This window comes from Myripristis murdjan, chromosome 23 (assembly GCF_902150065.1).
Source record: "Myripristis murdjan chromosome 23, fMyrMur1.1, whole genome shotgun sequence".
NCBI lineage: Eukaryota > Metazoa > Chordata > Actinopteri > Holocentriformes > Holocentridae > Myripristis > Myripristis murdjan.
Window position 1 is genome coordinate 22998104 of NC_044002.1, and position 18403 is coordinate 23016506.

Here is an 18403-nt window from a genome sequence, read left to right on the forward strand (position 1 = left end):
TCTAGAGACAAACTCAAAATATCAGTAAAATATGAACTATTTCTGACATTAATATCCTGAAAAGGAATATCCTTTTTGAAAGAATAAAAAGCTCAGTATCTGCTCCTCCTGTGGTCTGTCCTCTCTCTCCCTCACTGTCCTGCACTCGCTTCAGCCTGTGAACAATCTTTAGCTGTTAGCTGAAACAGAGAGCTGAAAGAGGCAGGTTTTGGACCAAGCAGGGAAAATATCGCTTTTCATATTACAGCCTTGTGCTTGGTGAACAAGTGGTGTGATAAATGACTCACTGGCTTTCACTTGAGGAGGTTTTCTTGCTAGTTCTCATCAGGCTGCTGCCTCTCAGGCTGACGGACTGAAAGTTACCGAGCTGCCGCTCTGCCGGGAGCAGGATGCGGACCAAACCACTGTGAGGCATGGGGGGGTCATAACTTTTAAACACTTAAAAACCCACTGTTTTACATTTATAATTAGCACCGCTTGCATTGTACTTTCATTGAATATTATTATATTATTGAAAATTATTTGTTAGTGTGAACAATGTTTTTTTGGGGGGGGGCAACTTTATGGATGGAGGGGTCTTGCCCCCCATTTGGCGAGTGGCGACCACTATTTTGCAGCACTGCTCAGAGCTGCGAAAACTTACATTTTCCCATCTCGGCAAGTGGCTTGCTCACACTAACGTTTGAGACCCTGCATGAGCGCAACATGCGGCAGGTGAACCAATCGCGTACACGCTACAGGGTGGCAAATGCAGTCAGGATCACTGATTGGCTATCAACGCCGACACAGGTCCTGGTGTCCTGCTCGCACATATTTTTCGTTTTAATATTTCTTTAATTAAATGATCTGTAAAGAAAAAAAATCAGTGGAAAAGTCATAATATACTGAAGGGATGATGAAAAAAATTACTACCAATTAAAATTGTGTTAGTTACCTTTTACTACCTCTTAAGGGCCTTAATTTGGGCTCCTTTTATTTACTACCTTTTACAACCCCGCGGATACCCTGTTATAATGTTTGCTCATTTCACCAACAGGATTGTCATTTACCTGTTTCATCTTTGGTGTCTCATCTGAGAGTGTGTAATTTTTCAACCGCCAGGAAAATGTTTGATTTTGAGATATATATCGATTCTCTCACTTAGTGTGATCAATATGATCATTGGTCGTTTTGAGGAGGTGTGACTGTTTCATAAATTGCACATGGAGCAATTTTTTAGTGCTTCTTGGCACTCAAATCTGCAGTCCTTTGTACAAAACTTACAAAGTGATAAATGAGGCCCACTTAGCCATTTTTTGGCGGGCATATGTAGGACAAGAGGACGTCTATCATGTTCTTGATAATGGGGGGCGGCGGGTGAAGGTCATGGGGCAAATGGTGGGCTAGGACCATATCCCAGGCATCCACCAGGTGAACATTCTTCAGCCCTTTGAACATGTCCCGGAGCACCTTGTCCCGCTGCAGTGAGTACCAGTCACTATTGCTCAGCGCCACGTCAAGCGTCAAGGCCTTGAGGTTTCCTGTCCGGATGACCACCAGCGTCTCGGGAGCTCTGTCCAGCAGCCGCTGCACCGCCCTGCGGATGCTCTGAAGTCGCCGTATGTACACCTCGACGGGATAAGTGCCAAAGTGAGCCCAGATGCTGAAAACCACGACAGTGTTGGAGCCTCCAACCAGCCAGTTCAGCTCGTTGGAAACATAGCCGAGTTTGATGGATGAGACGGTGTAGGAACGGATTGGAGGGGCGTGGCAGTGAAACTTCACCAAGATGTTTCGGGCCGTGTCCACGGCCATGAAGGGTCCACACTGCGTGCTGCTGTGCAAGTTAATCACCTTGAGGTCTAAGACAGAAAAAAATGCCATCAAAGGAGAGCGTTACATAAAAAACTCAAAGATGATCTCTTGGTTTGGGGAACCTGGGATAGTGAGAGGACTCTCTAGATCAGTGTTCCTCAACCCAGTCCTCAAGGACCGCCTGTCCTGCAGGTTTTGGTTTCAGCTCTGCTCTGGCGGTCCTTGAGGACTGGGTTGGGGAACACTGCTCAAGATCACAAGGGTCAAACCTTGTGCTGTGGAGGGCTGAGATATTGCAGGTTTTCATTCCAGCCAAAAACTCCACCATGTGATTTCACTGATTAGTCCCTTCTCTCTGCTTGAAGGTGAGGTAATCAGTGAAATCAGCTGGTGGAGTTTTGGGTTGGAATAAAATCCTGCAGCCTCTTGGGCCTCCATGGCACCAGTTTGACACCCCTGCTCTAGATCAGTTATCATGGTAATGTCACAGAAGTATCACCATTGTGCATTTCAATTTCAATTAAAGGCCAAGTCCCAGTTAAATGGAGAGTCTCTTTAACTGGCAGGGTATGATACACATCTGTCAAATAAACATCTGTGTCTCATTTGGCAGTAAAGAACCTAAATTTGGGTATTATTACATGTTATCAAACTCTGGTACTCGATCATTTACCTGGCAGAACTCTGCTGAGGTGTTCAAACCACTGTCTCATGGTGGAGTCGCCGTACATGTGCACCACCTTGTCTGTCAGACACTGGCTGATGGCAGAGGCGTCATTGAACTGATGAACTGTGGCGCCCCCTAGTGCTCGCCATGCACCCTGGTAGTAATATCCAGCAGGTTCAGGCTTCACGGTGCTGCTCTTCACCTCTGGTTGTCCTGAGAGGAAGATAAAGACAAACATCTGTGATGTGGATGTCGTCTCTGTGGTTCCACAGAACCACACAGAAAACCAACGACAGAAAACATTTTGCTGGTTTAATGCTGAATGTTTTCTGTCACCAAGAACAACCGTACCTGTCAGGCAGTACATTACGGCTTCAGCCTCAGACATAGATACATTAATATCACCAATAGTTTTGTTTTGTTTTTTAAAGGAAACAAATTTCTCCATCATGTAGATTATTTCAAATAAAACAGAACAAGACCTTTTGCTTTTATTTTGTGCAAAAGGAAAATTCATAAGCACATAATTAACACTGATGTATTTAAAAAAACACAGTATTTTTTTTAATACCTTGCTCCTTTGGCAGCACAGTTACTTTGTCAGGCCCTGATGCACGAATGGAGACTTTCATGTTGACCCCACTGAGAAAAACACACAAAAGGACATATGAACATATGCTACATATGTTCTGTCGACGGTCTTGGTCTCATGGTTTCACACTAACTCTGAACCTCGGTCAGAGCGTGTTGTTCCTCAGGTTTAGGTTATTTTCCTCTGCTGTTTAAATTGTTCATACTTCTGTTTAAATTGTTCATATTTCTATTTTTTTATATTCCTTGTTTATAGTGTTTATATTGCTTACTGCTATTTATCATCTGTGTATCCTGTATATTTCTTCTAAATTTGCACATTGACCTACATCTATGCACATTTTATACACCTATGCACACGTTTTTTTGCACATTGTTTTTTGCACACTGTTGTACCTAGATCTCTAGTGTGTTGTACTTAGATCTTATTCTTTATTTTTTATTTATTTAATCTTGTAATCTGTGGATACTGCTGAAAAACTGCGAATTTCCTTCGGGATGAATAAAGTATCTATCTATCTATCTATCTATCTATCTATCTACATGCTAAAGAGGTAAATACTAGTATTACCTTATCAGTATATTAATTTGATTACACGAGGGCACTCAGTAGAGTGCAGACTTCCACCAAGATCACAGCTGGAGGTTATATACCACAAGGAAACACCTGGATCTGGACCCTGGACATTTGTCTTAAGAACATCCCTTCAGAAATGTATGTGTGACGTCACAAAGTCTAAAACCATCTTTTTATATAGCCAATGGTTTAAAAACACAAGGACACAAGTCTTGTCTATCCCGTCTCTCCCAGCCCTCCCTCACCTTTCAAAGAGCGTCTCCTCCTTGTCCATGAGGTTTTGACTGACACGTCCTTTATAGTGGCTGATCCTGGTTTCGCAGTTGAGATTTCTTGGCTTGTAGCAGAACCACGGCTCCCCCGTGTGGAGGTCGGTGTAGTTGCACAGTGGCTGGTTTTGAGGCAGGCAGATGTTACAAACCATTGTTTCAGAGACAGAGCCGGAGCGGAAGACACTCTTGTACTCAACTCGGTCTGGGTGCTCCATGTTCAGCCTGCGCAGCACCGTGATGGCCTCACTGGGGTGAACCAGCGTCACCTGACAGGGGGAAGAACCAGGGATTTCACTAAATGTTTTATGTTCTGTCTTATCAGTAAGGAATTAGTGGAGAACATAGCAAAAAAGTGATGCATGTTAGATGCACGTGCATTGACTGTTAACATAAGGTAGCACCACCAAGCAGTGATTGCATCATTTCCCGTTGTTAGTTGGCCGGTACATCATAAAATGGCAATTGTGGTTAATTGCTTATGGTGACCACAGAAGTCAACATAGCCATAAAGCGTGTCACACTTGCTTGATGTGCAGATATGTTGTGCTGGGCTGCAGCCTAACACTATAAGTTAAAAGAATTGTGACCTTTTGATTCTGTATCCTGCTGTGTTACACAAGGGTTAAAACTTAAAGTGCATGGTACCACTATGGCTTTGCAACCTCAAACCTAACACATTTTTGTCCATTTTATAGGTTTATTAGATTTTGGTTCTGCTTTTAGGGTCTTTTTCAGGTTTTAGGGTTGCAGAGTTGTAGACACTCAAACAACCACCATATCTTGTGCTATACATCTCAGTCAGTTCCACCAATGCCCCGCTAAAGGCCGACCAGTGAATGGGGGTGTGTTCTGCCAAAAAGTGCATCTGTTCGCCCACTCCCCAAAATTCATGGGTTGCATGCTTTTTGCTTGGAGCTGGGTGCTTAAAAAATGTGTGTGACCAACAGGGTCAAGATGTTTTGTAGAGTCCAATGATTGATTGATTTGATTTATTGGTCCGAAGGGAAATTCGTCTTCACTGACTGTACATGACAAGAGAATTTCACGTCACAAACGTACAACAACAAAAACAATACCACATAACAATACCAACATAACAGTACATTCCTGACATTGCATAAATAGCAACAGCAGTGGTAGACAGACATATCAGCGTGGCTTGCTGTTCAGGGCAGCTATGGCTGCGGGGATTAAGCTTCTCCCGAGGCGAGCCCTCCTCAGGGTTTATACAGGAATCCTCAACTTGAATTTACTACCTTTTACTACCTTTTTTACTACCTTTCAAATATCTTTTACTACCAACACGGCATTGAGCAGCGGCTTTTTTGTCTTTGGTTTTTGTTTTTTTTTGGGGGGGGTGGGGGGGGCATTTTTGTTATTGGGGGGGACAACAAACAGCAAAATTTCTGAGAGTAATTGTTGGGGTAGACATTAAAAAATTGCTGTCTGGCACAACTGTTCCACCCTCTTTCTCTGTTACGCTCCTTTGAAACTTGCTGTACAGCGTTGAGCGCTCAGCATGTTGCTCACTGTTCTATTTCCACTACAGTCTGTCAAAGTAGCTTTACAAGAACTACAAACTCAAAATAAGCTCTAAAACTAGAGGAAATACCTTGAATAATCCAACTACATCAAACTATTCTTCAAAAAAAATATTTTTTGTAGTGTCAACAAAAAACAAAGCAAGATATGGTATCAAATAGTGACATACAGTATATGTTTGAGCTGTACACTGTCCCTTTTAGATTAAATAAGAAAATGAAATGGAACTATGCCACAAAATAATGCAACTTAAAATGCAAAAAAAATATCTATCTAGAGACAAACTCAAAATATCAGTAAAATATGAACTATTTCTGACATTAATATCCTGCCAGACTTTTTGAAAGAATAAAAAGCTCAGTATTTGCTCCTCCTGTGGTCTGTCCTCTCTCTCCCTCACTGTCCTGCACTCGCTTGAGCCTGGAAACAATCTTTAGCTGTTAGCTTAAACAGAGAGCTGAACTTTTAAACACTTAAAAACCCACTGTTTTACATTTATAATTAGCACCGCTTGCATTGTACTTTCATTGAATATTATTATATTATTGAAAATTATTTGTTAGTGTGAACAATGTTTTTTTGGGGGGGGACAACTTTATGGATGGAGGGGTCTTGCCCCCCTCCATCCAGGTGGGGTGCGACATATAGTCCTTTGAGTTTGCAGATGGCTGACAATCTTTGTTGGCTTCTTTTTTGAATGTCCGTGGTGTGCTGATCAAAGGTGAGTTTATTGTCCAGAGTTATTCCCAAATATTTGAAAGTGTCCACTATCTCTACTGTTTGGGTGTTTATGATGGTGGGGTGCTGGGGTGAGGTGGGGCTGAACAGTAGTTCCTTTGTTTTATTGACGTTGATTTGGAGATGGTTGTCCGTGCACCACTTGGTGAAATGGGCGACTGTGTTGTGATAGTCCAGGATGGATTGGTTATCTGAGAGGAGTGCGAGAATGGCCGTGTCGTCTGAGTATTTGAGATATGATGTGGTGGGTGAGGTGCTGATGCAGTCATTGGTGTAGAGAGTGTACAGGAAAGGGCTCATCACACATCCCTGTGGCACCCCGGTGTTGATGGTGCTGTATGCTGTTTTAGGATTAACTGTCCCTTTAACAAGAATCTGGCATCATAGTTTTTTTTTTTTTTTTTAAATGAACCAAATCATGAAAAGGGTGAACTTTCACTCTCCTACTTTATACCACTGACTCAACTGTCATCCAACCAATACATTTACATTCACACTAAACAATATAATAGACTTTGATGTCACCTCAACTTGTGCTTGTCCCTCCCAGAGTAATGGAAACACAGCGGTGTAGTAGCCGTTCAGGTGGTCCACCACTCGTCCGGCCACGCCTGCACCGAGGGTCTGGTCATGCAGCCGGGCAACCAGGAAATCTCCCCCAAATTGTTTTGGTCGACCCTGGAAGTCACAAATTTGGATCAGAGCCTCCAGCTCATCGCCTACATGCCACTGACCTCCTGCCCTCACCAGCAGGATTGTGAAGGTGCTGTGGGCGGGGTCAGAGGTCGTGCTTAGGGACACGGGTACAGGCACATGAGGGGTTTTAGTCCAAGCGATGGAGTCCAGCAGGCGGCGTTCCTCAGGCGACAGCTGCTGGTGGCTGCAGTTGATGTGTTGGCGGTTTGAGACAGGAGTGGTGGGGGTGGTTTTATTCTGAAACTGTCAAGAAGATGGGAAAAAAAAGATTAAAAACACATTGTTAGTGGGTTTGATACTGGAGGAGATTAGAAGTGAAGACATCTAAACCTCAGGGCCTCATTTATTGAAGGTCTCAGCAAAGGGAATGACAATGAATGAATGAATGAGTGACTTACCACCCGATGAACAGCTGTTCCACTGGCCACTGCTGGAGTCTGGAATCAAGTGAACAACAAAGTAGTTTGTCAGTGTTTTAACTTATTTTACAGCAATTGTTGAAGCCATTTTACAGATTTGCCTATTTGTTTATGCTGCACTATAGCCTAAGAAATGACCATATGATGACACCGGAAGATGGAATGTGAGTTGATTTTCTAAGCCGCTCTAACAGTTGATGTGTTGGTGGTTTGGGACAGGAGTGGTGGAGGTGGTTTTATTCTGAGACTGTCAAGAAGATGGGGAAAAAAGATTAAAAAAAAAAAAAAAAAAAAAAACACTGTGTTAGTGGGTTTGACACTGGAGGAGATTAGAAGTGAAGACACCTAAACCTCAGGGCCTCATTTATTGAAGGTCTCAGTAAATGGAATGACTGAATGAATGAATGAAGGAATGAATGAATGAATGAATGAATGCCTTACCACCCGATGAACAGCTGTTACACTGGCCACTGCTGGAGTCTGGAATCAAATGATTCCAGTTTGTTAGTGTTTTAACTTCATTTTACAGCAATTGTTGAAGCCATTTTACAGATTTGCCTCATTTGTTTATTTATTTATTTGCTGTGAATTATGCCTGATTATTATGTTGAAATGTTTTTTTTTGGGAGGGGGGATAATTGTTATGTTTATTTATTATGCAAATGAATTGATGACCGTGAGAGGGTGAAGTTACATATGTGGGTGTCACTGAGTGATTAGGCACAGGTGAACAGGTGTTCACAACACAGAGTGGTGAAATAATAATAAATTAATCCAACAACAGCCTTGTGAGAGTGAAATGTATCCCTCATTTCCATCCCAAAAGTGCATTGCTTCACCTCAACGTATGGTTTTGTCCCACCAAGCTGCTGTGAACCCAGAAGCAGGACTGACTCTGTTTTTTAGAAGCAGAGTTTGAGCCATCAGCACCATCTAGTGGTCAGAAATTGCTTACTGCAGCTTTAAAGAGGAATAACCACTGTTGCATTGGGTGAGTGGTTTTTGTTTTGGTTCCAGGGAGGTGAATTTAACAGCCTTGCCAAGTAACCACTGAGTCACTGGTATTCAACACAAACCCTCTCAACCCCATGCAGTTATGCTATGGCCATTTGTTCAGTTTTGCCCCTTTAAAGAGCAACTCAACCTCAGCACTTAGGGATCGAACCAGAAACCCTCCGATTACCAGACGACCGGGCAGCGCAGCAGACGTTTAGTGCTGAGTTGCCCTTTAATTCACTTCTCTTCTCTTCTCATCTCTTCTCCTCTGATTTTCAGTATTTCTCTAAATATTTGGAAGCAAAGGAAAGCCTCACACTCAGACTCATTCGGTTTATTTCAAATATTCAATGTTTGGGGCAGAGCCTTCATCAGAAACATTGAAGGCTTGAAGGAACAGTGAAGAAACATTGGTTGAATATCAGAATACATGCAGTGTTTGGGGTGATATAGCAGCTGTTTGCGCATCACAGAAAGCGCTTGAGTGGTGGGGGTGGTTTTATTCTGAAACTGTCAAGGAGATGGGAAAAAAAGATAAAAAAGCATTGTTAGTCGGTTTGACACTGGACGAGATTAGAAGTGAAGACACCTAAACCTCAGGGCATCATTTATTGAAGGTCTCAGTAAAGGAAATGACTGAATGAATGAATGAATGAATGAATGACTTACCACCTGATGAACAGCTGTTACTTTGGCCACTGCTGGAGTCTGGAATCAAGTGAACAAGAAAGTTTGTTAGTGTTTTAACTTCATTTTACAGCAATTGTTGAAGCCATTTTACAGATTTGCCTTATTTGTTTATTATTATTTTTGCTGTGAATTATGCCTGATTATTATGTTGAAATTTTTATGTTTGGGGCTCATTGTTATGTTTATTTATTACACAAATGAACTGATGACCGTGAGAGGGTGACGTTACATACAGTGGTGTGAAAAAGTGTTTGCCCCCTCCCTGATTTCTTATTTTTTTGCATGTTTGTCACACTTAAATGTTTCAGATCATCAAACAAATTTTGATATTAGACAAAGATAACCCAAGTAAATATAAAATACAGTTTTTAAACGATGATTTCATTTATTAAGGGAAAAAGGCTATCAAAACCTACCTGGCCCTGTGTGAAAAAGTAATTGCCCCCCTTGTTAAATCATGAATTAACTGTGATTTACCACATTTTTTTGGAGAGCTGAATTCAATTTCACAAGCCACACCCAGGCCTGATTACTGCCAGACCTGTTGAGTCAAGAAATGACTTAAATAGAACCTGTCTGACAAAGGGAAGTAGGATAAAAGATCTCAAAAAGCAACACATCATGCTGCGATCTAAAGAAATTCAAGAACAGATGAGAAACAAAGTAATTGACATCTATCAGTCTGGAAAGGGTTACAAAGCCACTTCTAAGGCTTTTTGACTCCAGTTAACAACAGTGAGAGCCATTATCCAACAAATGGAGAAAACTTGGAACAGTGGTGACCCTTCCCAAGAGTGGCTGGCCTATCAAAAATACTCCAAGAGTGCATCGAAGACTCATCCAAGAGGTCACAAAAGAAGCCAGAACAACATCTAAAGAACTGCAGGCCTCTCTTGCCTCAGTGAAGTTCAGTGTCCATGATTCAACAATAAGAATGAGACTGGGCAAAAATGGCGTCCATGGGAGAGTTCCAAGGCGAAAACCACTGCTGACCAAAAAGAACACAAAGGCTCGTCTCACATTTGCCAAAAAAACATCTTGATGATCCCCAAGACTTTTGGGGAAATATTCTGTGGACTGACGAGACAAAGGTTGAACTTTTTGGAAGGTGTGCGTCCCGTTACATCTGGCATAAAACTAACACAGCATTTCATGAAAATAACACCATACCAACAGCCAAACATGGTGGTGGTAGTGTGATGGTCTGGGGCTGCTTTGCTGCTTCAGGACCTGGACGACTTGCCATAGTTGATGGAACCATGAATTCTGCTCTCTACCAGAAAATCCTGAGGGACAATGTCCGGCCATCAGTTCATGACCTCAAACTCAAGCGCACTTGGGTTATGCAGCAGGACAATGATCGAAAACACACCAGCAAGTCCACCTCTGAATGACTTAAAAAACCCAAAATGAAGGTTTTGGAGTGGCCTAGTCAAAGTCCAGACTTAAATCCAATTGAGATGCTGTGGCATGACCTTAAACAGGCCTTTCATGCTCAAAAAACCCTCCAATTTGGCTGAATTAAAACATTTCTGTAAAGAAGAGTGGGCCAAACTTCCTCCACAGCAATGTAAAAGACTCATTGCCAGTTATCGCAAACGCTTGATTGCAGTTGTTGCCACCAAGGGTGGCACAACCAGTTATTAGGGTTAGGGGGGCAATTACTTTTTCACATAGGGCCAGGTAGGTTTTGATAGCTTTTTTCCCATAATAAATGAAATCATTTAAAAACCGTATTTTATATTTACTCTGGTTATCTTTGTCTAATATTAAAATTTGTTTAATGATCTGAAACATTTAAGATTGACAAATGTGCAAAAAAATAAGAAATCAGGGAGGGGGCAAACACTTTTTCACACCACTGTATGTAGGTGTCACTGGGTGATTAGGCACAGGTGAACAGGTGTTCACAACACAGAGCGGTGAGGGCAAATAATTTTCAACCGCATTATATGAATTTAAAGGAATAGCGTTTGTATGTTTAATTAAGTCGGACCTATCATCTATGCTGCGCTATAGCCTAAGAAATGACCATATGATGACACCGGAAGACGGAATGTGAGTTGATTTTCTAAGCCGCTCTAACAGTTGATGTGTTGGTGGTTTGGGACAGGAGTGGTGGAGGTGGTTTTATTCTGAAACTGTCAAGGAGATGGCAAAAAAAGATAAAAAACACATTGTTAGTGGGTTTGACACTGGACGAGATTAGAAGTGAAGACATCTAAACCTCAGGGCCTCATTTATTGAAGGTCTCAGTGAAGGGTATGACTGAATGAATGAATGAATGAATTACTTACCAATGGACGAACAGCTTTTACTTTGGCCACTGCTGGAGTCTGGAATCAAGTGAACAAGAAAGTAGTTTGTTAGTGTTTTAACTTCATTTTACAGCAATTGTTGAAGCCATTTTACAGATTTGCCTCATTTGTTTATTTATTTATTTGCTGTGAATTATGCCTGATTATTATGTTGAAATGTTTTTTGGGGGGGGCTAATTGTTATGTTTATTTATTATGCAAATGAATTGATGACCGTGAGAGGGTGACGTTACATATGTGGGTGTCACTAAGTGATTAGGCACAGGTGAACAGGTGTTCACAACACAGAGTGGTGAAATAATAATAAATTAATCCAACAACAGCCTTGTGAGAGTGAAATGTATCCCTCATTTCCATCCCAAAAGTGCATTGCTTCACTTTGACGTATGGTTTTGTCCCACCAAGCTGCTGTGAACCCAGAAGCAGGACTGACTCTGTTTTTAGAAGCAGAGTTTGAGCCATCTGCACCATCTCATGGTCAGAAATTGCTTACTGCAGCTTTAAAGAGGAATAACCACTATTGCATTGGGTGAGTTGTTTTTGTTTTGGTTCCAGGGAGGTGAATTTAACAGCCTTGCCAAGTAACCACTGAGTCACTGGTATTCAACACAAACCCTCTCAACCCCATGCAGTTATGCTATGGCCATTTGTTCAGTTTTGCCCCTTTAAAGAGCAACTCAACCTCAGCACTTAGGGATCGAACCAGGAACCCTCCGATTACCAGATGGCCGGGCAGCGCAGCAGACGTTTAGTGCTGAGTTGCCCTTAAATTCACTTCTCTTCTCTTCTCTTCTCTTCTCTTCTCTTCTCTGATTTTCAGTATTTCTCTAAATAGTTGGAAGTAAAGGAAAGCCTCACACTCAGACTCCTTCGGTTTATTTCAAATCCTCGACGTTTGGGGCAGAGCCTTCATGAGAAACATTGCAGGCTTGAAGGAACAGTGAAGAAACATTGGTTGAATGTCAGGATACATGCAGTGTTTGAGGTGATATAGCAGCTGTTTGTGCATCACAGAAAGCGCTCAGATGGCCTGCCTCTCTCCACTCAGCACCTCTCTCTTGCTGTGTGAGGCGATTACGCAGGAGTATGTGGTGTCTGTCTGTCCTGATGGGCAGCATGCCTCTCAGTCCTCCGTGATGATTTCAGTCTTGGATGCATTCACAGAGGACTGAGAAGCCCAGTTTATATTACAATGGCCCTTACGTTACTATGTGGTGTAAAGTTACTGTGAGGAGTTGCCGTCATTCTGGCTCTGTGCTCTCTTCTGTTGTTCTGGTGTGTGTTCCCACCCAGGCTTCCTTCCTGACAGAGCTTGCAACCTTCGTCTGTTTTTCACAATCCTGGAGTGTTTTTAACTGTTGGCTGTTGCTCATTATGTTGCTCATTATGGTCGTGTGCTTATATATTACATAAGCACACACGCGCACACATACACATATACACAAATACAGTCAGTGGCCAATTCCTTAGGGCCACCTGCACAGTCTAAGACAATCCAAAACAACTGTTCTGCCATAAAGTTTCCTTTTATGATGCCTCTATGTTTGGCATTGAGCTCATAGTTAGGGGTGGTGAAATAGGTAAATAGGGCTGAGAAACATTTAGAAACACTACAATATAATGTCCAGTGCAAGACCTCGGCAAACTACAACCTCAGTAATAAACATAGAATTAAATTTACACATTCTGCACAATGTCAACAAAATGTGAACATTATAAACTTTGTTAAAAGGTAGAAATTATGGCGGAGCTGTTGCACTAAACTGCATTAGATTGTACAGGTGGAGCTGAAAAAGTGGACAAACAAACAAACAATTAAATAAATAAATAACTACAGCGGTGTTCTCACCTCCTGCGTGCTGATGTTATATCGCAGCACATACACAGCGGGCCCAGCCAGGAAGATGGAGATGAGGATGGCAGTTTTCTTGGGGTTATTGATAAGAGTAAGCCAGAAAGCCACGGCAATTCTCCTGCTTCTGCCAGCGCCGCTTTCCATCTCAGCCGACCCTGTGGCTGCAGAACGGCACCGTGACTCGACACGGGTGAACAAACAAACAAACAAATAAGTTGTCCTCGAAAAAAAAAAAAAAACTTGATGATTTCACTTCAGGAAGAGCTGTTCAACCATTTGGAAACATAACAACATTGTCAATGCCGAACTCTGTGGTAGTTCCTGCCTTTGTTTAAAAATTAAATAGTCCGGGAGCCGGGGGGGTGGACCTTGTTGCGTCGGTAAAAGTTTTTTTCTCAGCTGATTCTTGTAGCTTGGGATCTCCCCTTAAGAATTCAAGAGGGTGCCGAGTGATATCCCTTGAGCATTTTTAGTTATTAACCCCTTAATGCCCGAAACACTAAAATCCCATAAAAATAGAGATTTATCGTGTTTAATTCAAAATACTTGATCTAGATGCATCAAATATGCTTTCTACAATGCTTATACATTACAGTGGATATGTACAATGTATTTGATTTTAGATTAGGGCATTTTTAGATATTAACCCCTTAATGGCCAAAACACCAAAATACCATAAAATTTGATTTATGACATTTTATGCACAATAATCAAGTCAAATGCATCAAATCTGCTATGTAATGTTTTTTTTTTTTTTTTTTTAATGTTTATATGGAAGTTGTCATCTACAGCATGTACATCTACTACTGTACATCTACTATTGTGGCCCAATGATACAACCCAGCCAAAATGTGACTGAGATCCCAGAAGCACAGACAGAGATGAGAACCAAGTTTACAGGAAATTATTTATAAAATAAACCCAATCTAAATCCTATCTAACCTAATTAGTGTGGTGTGTATGGGGCCTTGGCCAGTGTGAATGGAGTTTGTGCTATGCTATGCTTGCTGACCCCTATCTCCCTGACATCTCTAGTGACTGACTTGATAGTTGATAAAAGCCACATGCGCCACAATAATTTACCACGTTTGAATTTACGTCTACACATTTGCTATGAGCACGTTTACATGCACACCATATTCCTGTTTTATTCAGAATATCCTCAAAATTACAGTTGCGCACGAGTCATGTAAACACGCACTGAACCCGATTAAGGTCATATTCTGGTTGGAGAAAATTCCAAATCAGACCCCTGGCATGTGCCTGTTCTAACAAAAATATTGTGCCATGTAAACCCCTTAATCAGAAAATGCCCCGTAGCGGAATATTCACTTATGTCTGCGCATGCTCAATTCACAAAGAATCCTGGGGCGTCTTTGTTGCTATGGTTACTGCAAGCGGGGAGAACGACATGGCGGACAGCATGGCGAAAAGCAACAAGAGCCAGGAGACTGCAGTCTGCAGTCTGCCCTCAGCTAATGAAAGACTTAAATATCATGGAGTATATATCTGTGGAGTATATCATGGGAGAAAACAGAAATAGCGACAGAAGAAGACTTCTTCTTTTGCATTTCCAGCAGACCAGACGCCTATACGCGCACTGCTGCACCCCGTGGCTGACTGTCGCATTACGTAAGAGAGTGGAATACGCCGAAACACGGGAACATGCCAAGTAACATGTAAACGGAATATTCCAGTTGCCGCAGCGCAGTTACCTTAACTGGAATATTGACCTGAACCGGAATATGGTGGGCATGTAGAAAAGACCCGAGGCGCAGTGTGTGCTCTGCATTGGCGGCCATCTCCTTAAAACTTGTGCAAAGCCACTGTCTGACATTCTTGCTTTTATCTTTAACAAGTCACTCCAGTCACACAAGGTCCCTCATCTCCAGAAAGAGTCAGTCATTGTGCCTGTACCTAAGAACAAGTCACCTAAGTCACTTAATGACGACATACCAGTGGCACTCACGTCCCTCACCATGGAAGCCTTCGAAAAAATAGTCAAACAGGAGATTTTGAGAGCAACACAATTTCAACTTGACCCCCTTCAGTTCGCTTACAGGACAGGGAGGGGCGTGGAGGATGCCTCTGGCACCCTACTCAACATGGTTTTCAACCACTTAGAAGGGGCTACGCAATTTGCATGACTTTTATTTATTGATTTTTCATTAGCTTTTAGTTGTATACAACCTCATATTTTAGCAGACAGACTTTTAAAGACACACAACATCAACCCAGTGCTAATAGCCTGGCTAGTTGACTTTTTAACCTCTACATCCCAAAGGGTAAAAGTTAATGGTATTTTATCTGAGGCTCCTTTACCTCCCACTGGCAGTCCTCAGGGGTGTGTCCTCTCCCCACTACTGTTTATTATTATTATTATTATTATTATTATTATTATTATTATTATTATTTACAAACGAATGCAGGTCACACCCTGAGGGAAGACAAGTGATTAAGTTTGCAGATGACTCAGTTATAGTGTCCCTTTTAAAAGTCAATGAGACTGACTATGGACCGGTAGTGGATGATTTTAATGTGTGGTGTAAGGTCCGTTTTAAATGTCTCAAAAACAAAAGAAATTATAGCTGCTGCTCAGCAATGGTCGGGGCCGGGCAATTTTAGGCAATTCTGAGCAACAAGTGGAGAATAGGAAGATGAAAAGAAAGGTGGCATTCTTATGTGCATTTTGCATCAGTTTGGGCTTGAACTCACAGTTTCTGGTATAAAGGACAATGCTCTATCTTACTGAGCTAATTGGCAAATGTCAATTCATATGAGGCTTCACAAACTGACTAAGCCAGTCACATGATAGCAGCCGCCAATGCATGGAAAGCCAGATTTCAAACCACTGTAAAAAAAAAAAAAAAAAAAAAAAAAAAAAAAAAAAAGTGAAAAACTGATGTTTAAGTGTAAAGTGTACAAAGGTTTCTTCGGTATTGGGGCTACATTTTGATGAAAGTTGCAAAGCTGTAGCACATATGGTTGATTTGTTATGAATTTTCAAAGTTTTGAAATTTAGAGGCTTGCTGTAGCGTTTGAATTGTGCCATGGATTTCACAAATGTTGTTTGTGATATTTAAAGATAATTTTTCACGCAAAGAAGACTACAATTTAGCGCCAAGAATTTTGATAATGTTAGGTTTTGTGTGAACTACAACTCTTCGCTGCTCTCGACGCGAATGATATACGTCACCACCCGCACTGGTCAGTTGCAGCCAGCGATTCCTAGTCCTTTTATCAGACGGGAAACGACAGAAATTACAGCCATTCCAGCTGGAATGTGGATAATCGGGAACAAAACACACCGGCATCTTGACTTGAATCTGGATGGAGGGAAAGGGTGATGACGTGACGTCACAAACGCGACACAGCATGTTGTCTTTCTAATTGTGTTTTCTCCCTCTCTCCCCAAGTGTAATTAATGTCTGTCATGCAATGTAGAGCCTCGAGAACAAGGAACAGTCATTCTTCAGGAATGATAGTTTCTTGTTGAGACTTGGATTTTTCTTGGACTGGAGGCCAGCCAATTAGAGGGAGTTTTTTTTTTTCTCTTGATGAGAAATTTTGTGGGGTATTGTCTGGTTAACTAGAAATGCTGAAACATGCAGAAACATGCAGCAAGAGAGGGAGGGGAATTTGTTGACACATTGAGCCATCCAGTGCCATTCCTGGAAACTGGCCAGAGTATCTACAAATTGATGAGAACAAAGCTGAGCTGTTCTCCTTCCCGGCAACTTGTGTTACATCCCTTGCCACTGAGAAACAGGTAATCAGCACTCATCATGCTGCTTGCCTTTACTAATTTTGACACTGTGTCATCATTTGGAGGTAGGGGTAAGAAGACGACATGGGATACATGGAAGAACTTGAGTGATGTGACTTGTGCCTTCTGTGCCTGGGCTACCACACCAGACGCCGTAGATGACTGGATGGAGCCTCTTGAGTGATTTGTGGTATTGCTGAATGACCGCTAGTAGCCAGGAATCACAGAAGCAGCTGTTCACCCAAAAAGGTAGAACAATTGGTGGACTCCCCCCCAACACAAGCAGCACTACATACAAAGACGACAGCCTACCAAGCTGGTCACTGCTGGGGACAGGCCATGGTTGCAGTCCCTGAACTCCCCTCCCCAGGTGACTGGGGGTGGAAGAGGAAGGACACAGAATGAATGAATGAATAATTTAACCCACTTTTTTACACCTGTAAAATGTGTCATGTGACAACAAAGTTGATTCTGATTCTGTCAGGTGGATGGGAAGTTCACTGGACCACACTACCAGAAGCAAGCCTGGCATGTTGCGACCTCCTCCGCTGTGGTTGCAAAAAAGGGGTGTTGTGGAAGATGCAAATGTGCCGAGGCAGCACTTCAGTGCACTGCCCTTTGCTACTGTGGTGGACTGTGTCATCATACGTAACTTTGTGTTGTCACACTTTGTTTCCTCTTTGGCTTTATTAAAAATGCCTTTAGGCTAAATGGTATCCTGTCTCTGTACTGCTGTATAGTTCCACTTTGGCCATTGCCATAGCACACATGCATTTCATGGCATATCTGTCAACATCTTAGAAAACATGTACAGTATACTCTACCGAAATACATATTTTGATGGTTTTTACTATTATTTAATTAACTGAATGCCAGAAATATGTAGTTAGGAAGTTGTTCGCATGTTGTAAATAGTACCGCTGTATTCCTCATCCTTGAAAATGTAGGATTAGCCACCACGATCAAGATCCTAGGTGGTCTAGAACCTGAGTTACAGGTAAAATCACAACAGGTGGCAGCCATTTTGAAAAATGGTTGCCACAGTTACCACGGGACAAATCTGCGACGGCCCTATAGCCAAAAATGATCCTTAGGGCATGGTCTAACAGTGTGCCAAATTTCATGCTTGTATCGTGAAGTGCACGATTTTTCGCATAGCCGCTGGACTACTGTTTTCTTCCCTCTCCTTTCCTTCCTTCTCTCCCCCCTTAGATATCAATACAGAAGATACAAGAATGAATATATTGTGGCTTACACATTAAGATATTGGTTAATTTACAAGTGAGCTGGCTACTGCAGACTGAGTTATTAGGTCACATGGAAAGTGATAAATAAAACCCCGAAGAAGACAGTTCTTGGTCAAAAAAAAAAAAAAAAAAAAAAAAAAAATCATTTTTGCTTTGAAATGTATTGGAGCTCGAGAGTGCATCGGGTCCCTCCTTTCCAGGTGTTGGAAGAGAATATTTCCTAAGGAGCATAGGA

The 18403-nt window shown here is 41.9% G+C and overlaps 1 protein-coding gene across 3 annotated transcripts; it reads right to left on the reverse strand.

Annotated features, from left to right (window-relative positions):
- Positions 1-499: 499 nt before the first annotated feature.
- LOC115354923 (NXPE family member 3-like) lies at positions 500-13335 on the reverse strand. 3 transcript variants are annotated; one of them, XM_030045455.1, is made up of 8 exons: positions 13150-13335; positions 11280-11318; positions 8962-9000; positions 6707-7120; positions 3875-4167; positions 3033-3103; positions 2468-2674; positions 500-1841 (listed from the first exon to the last, which is right to left on the reverse strand). In XM_030045455.1, the coding sequence occupies exons 1-8, from the start codon at positions 13297-13299 to the stop codon at positions 1285-1287; spliced, it is 1770 nt and encodes a 589-aa protein (XP_029901315.1). In that variant the 5' UTR covers positions 13300-13335; the 3' UTR covers positions 500-1284. The 3 variants fall into 3 exon arrangements, with proteins under 3 accessions (XP_029901315.1, XP_029901318.1, XP_029901316.1); XM_030045458.1 differs by lacking the exon at positions 11280-11318; XM_030045456.1 differs by lacking the exon at positions 8962-9000.
- Between the last annotated feature and the right edge of the window lie 5068 nt (positions 13336-18403).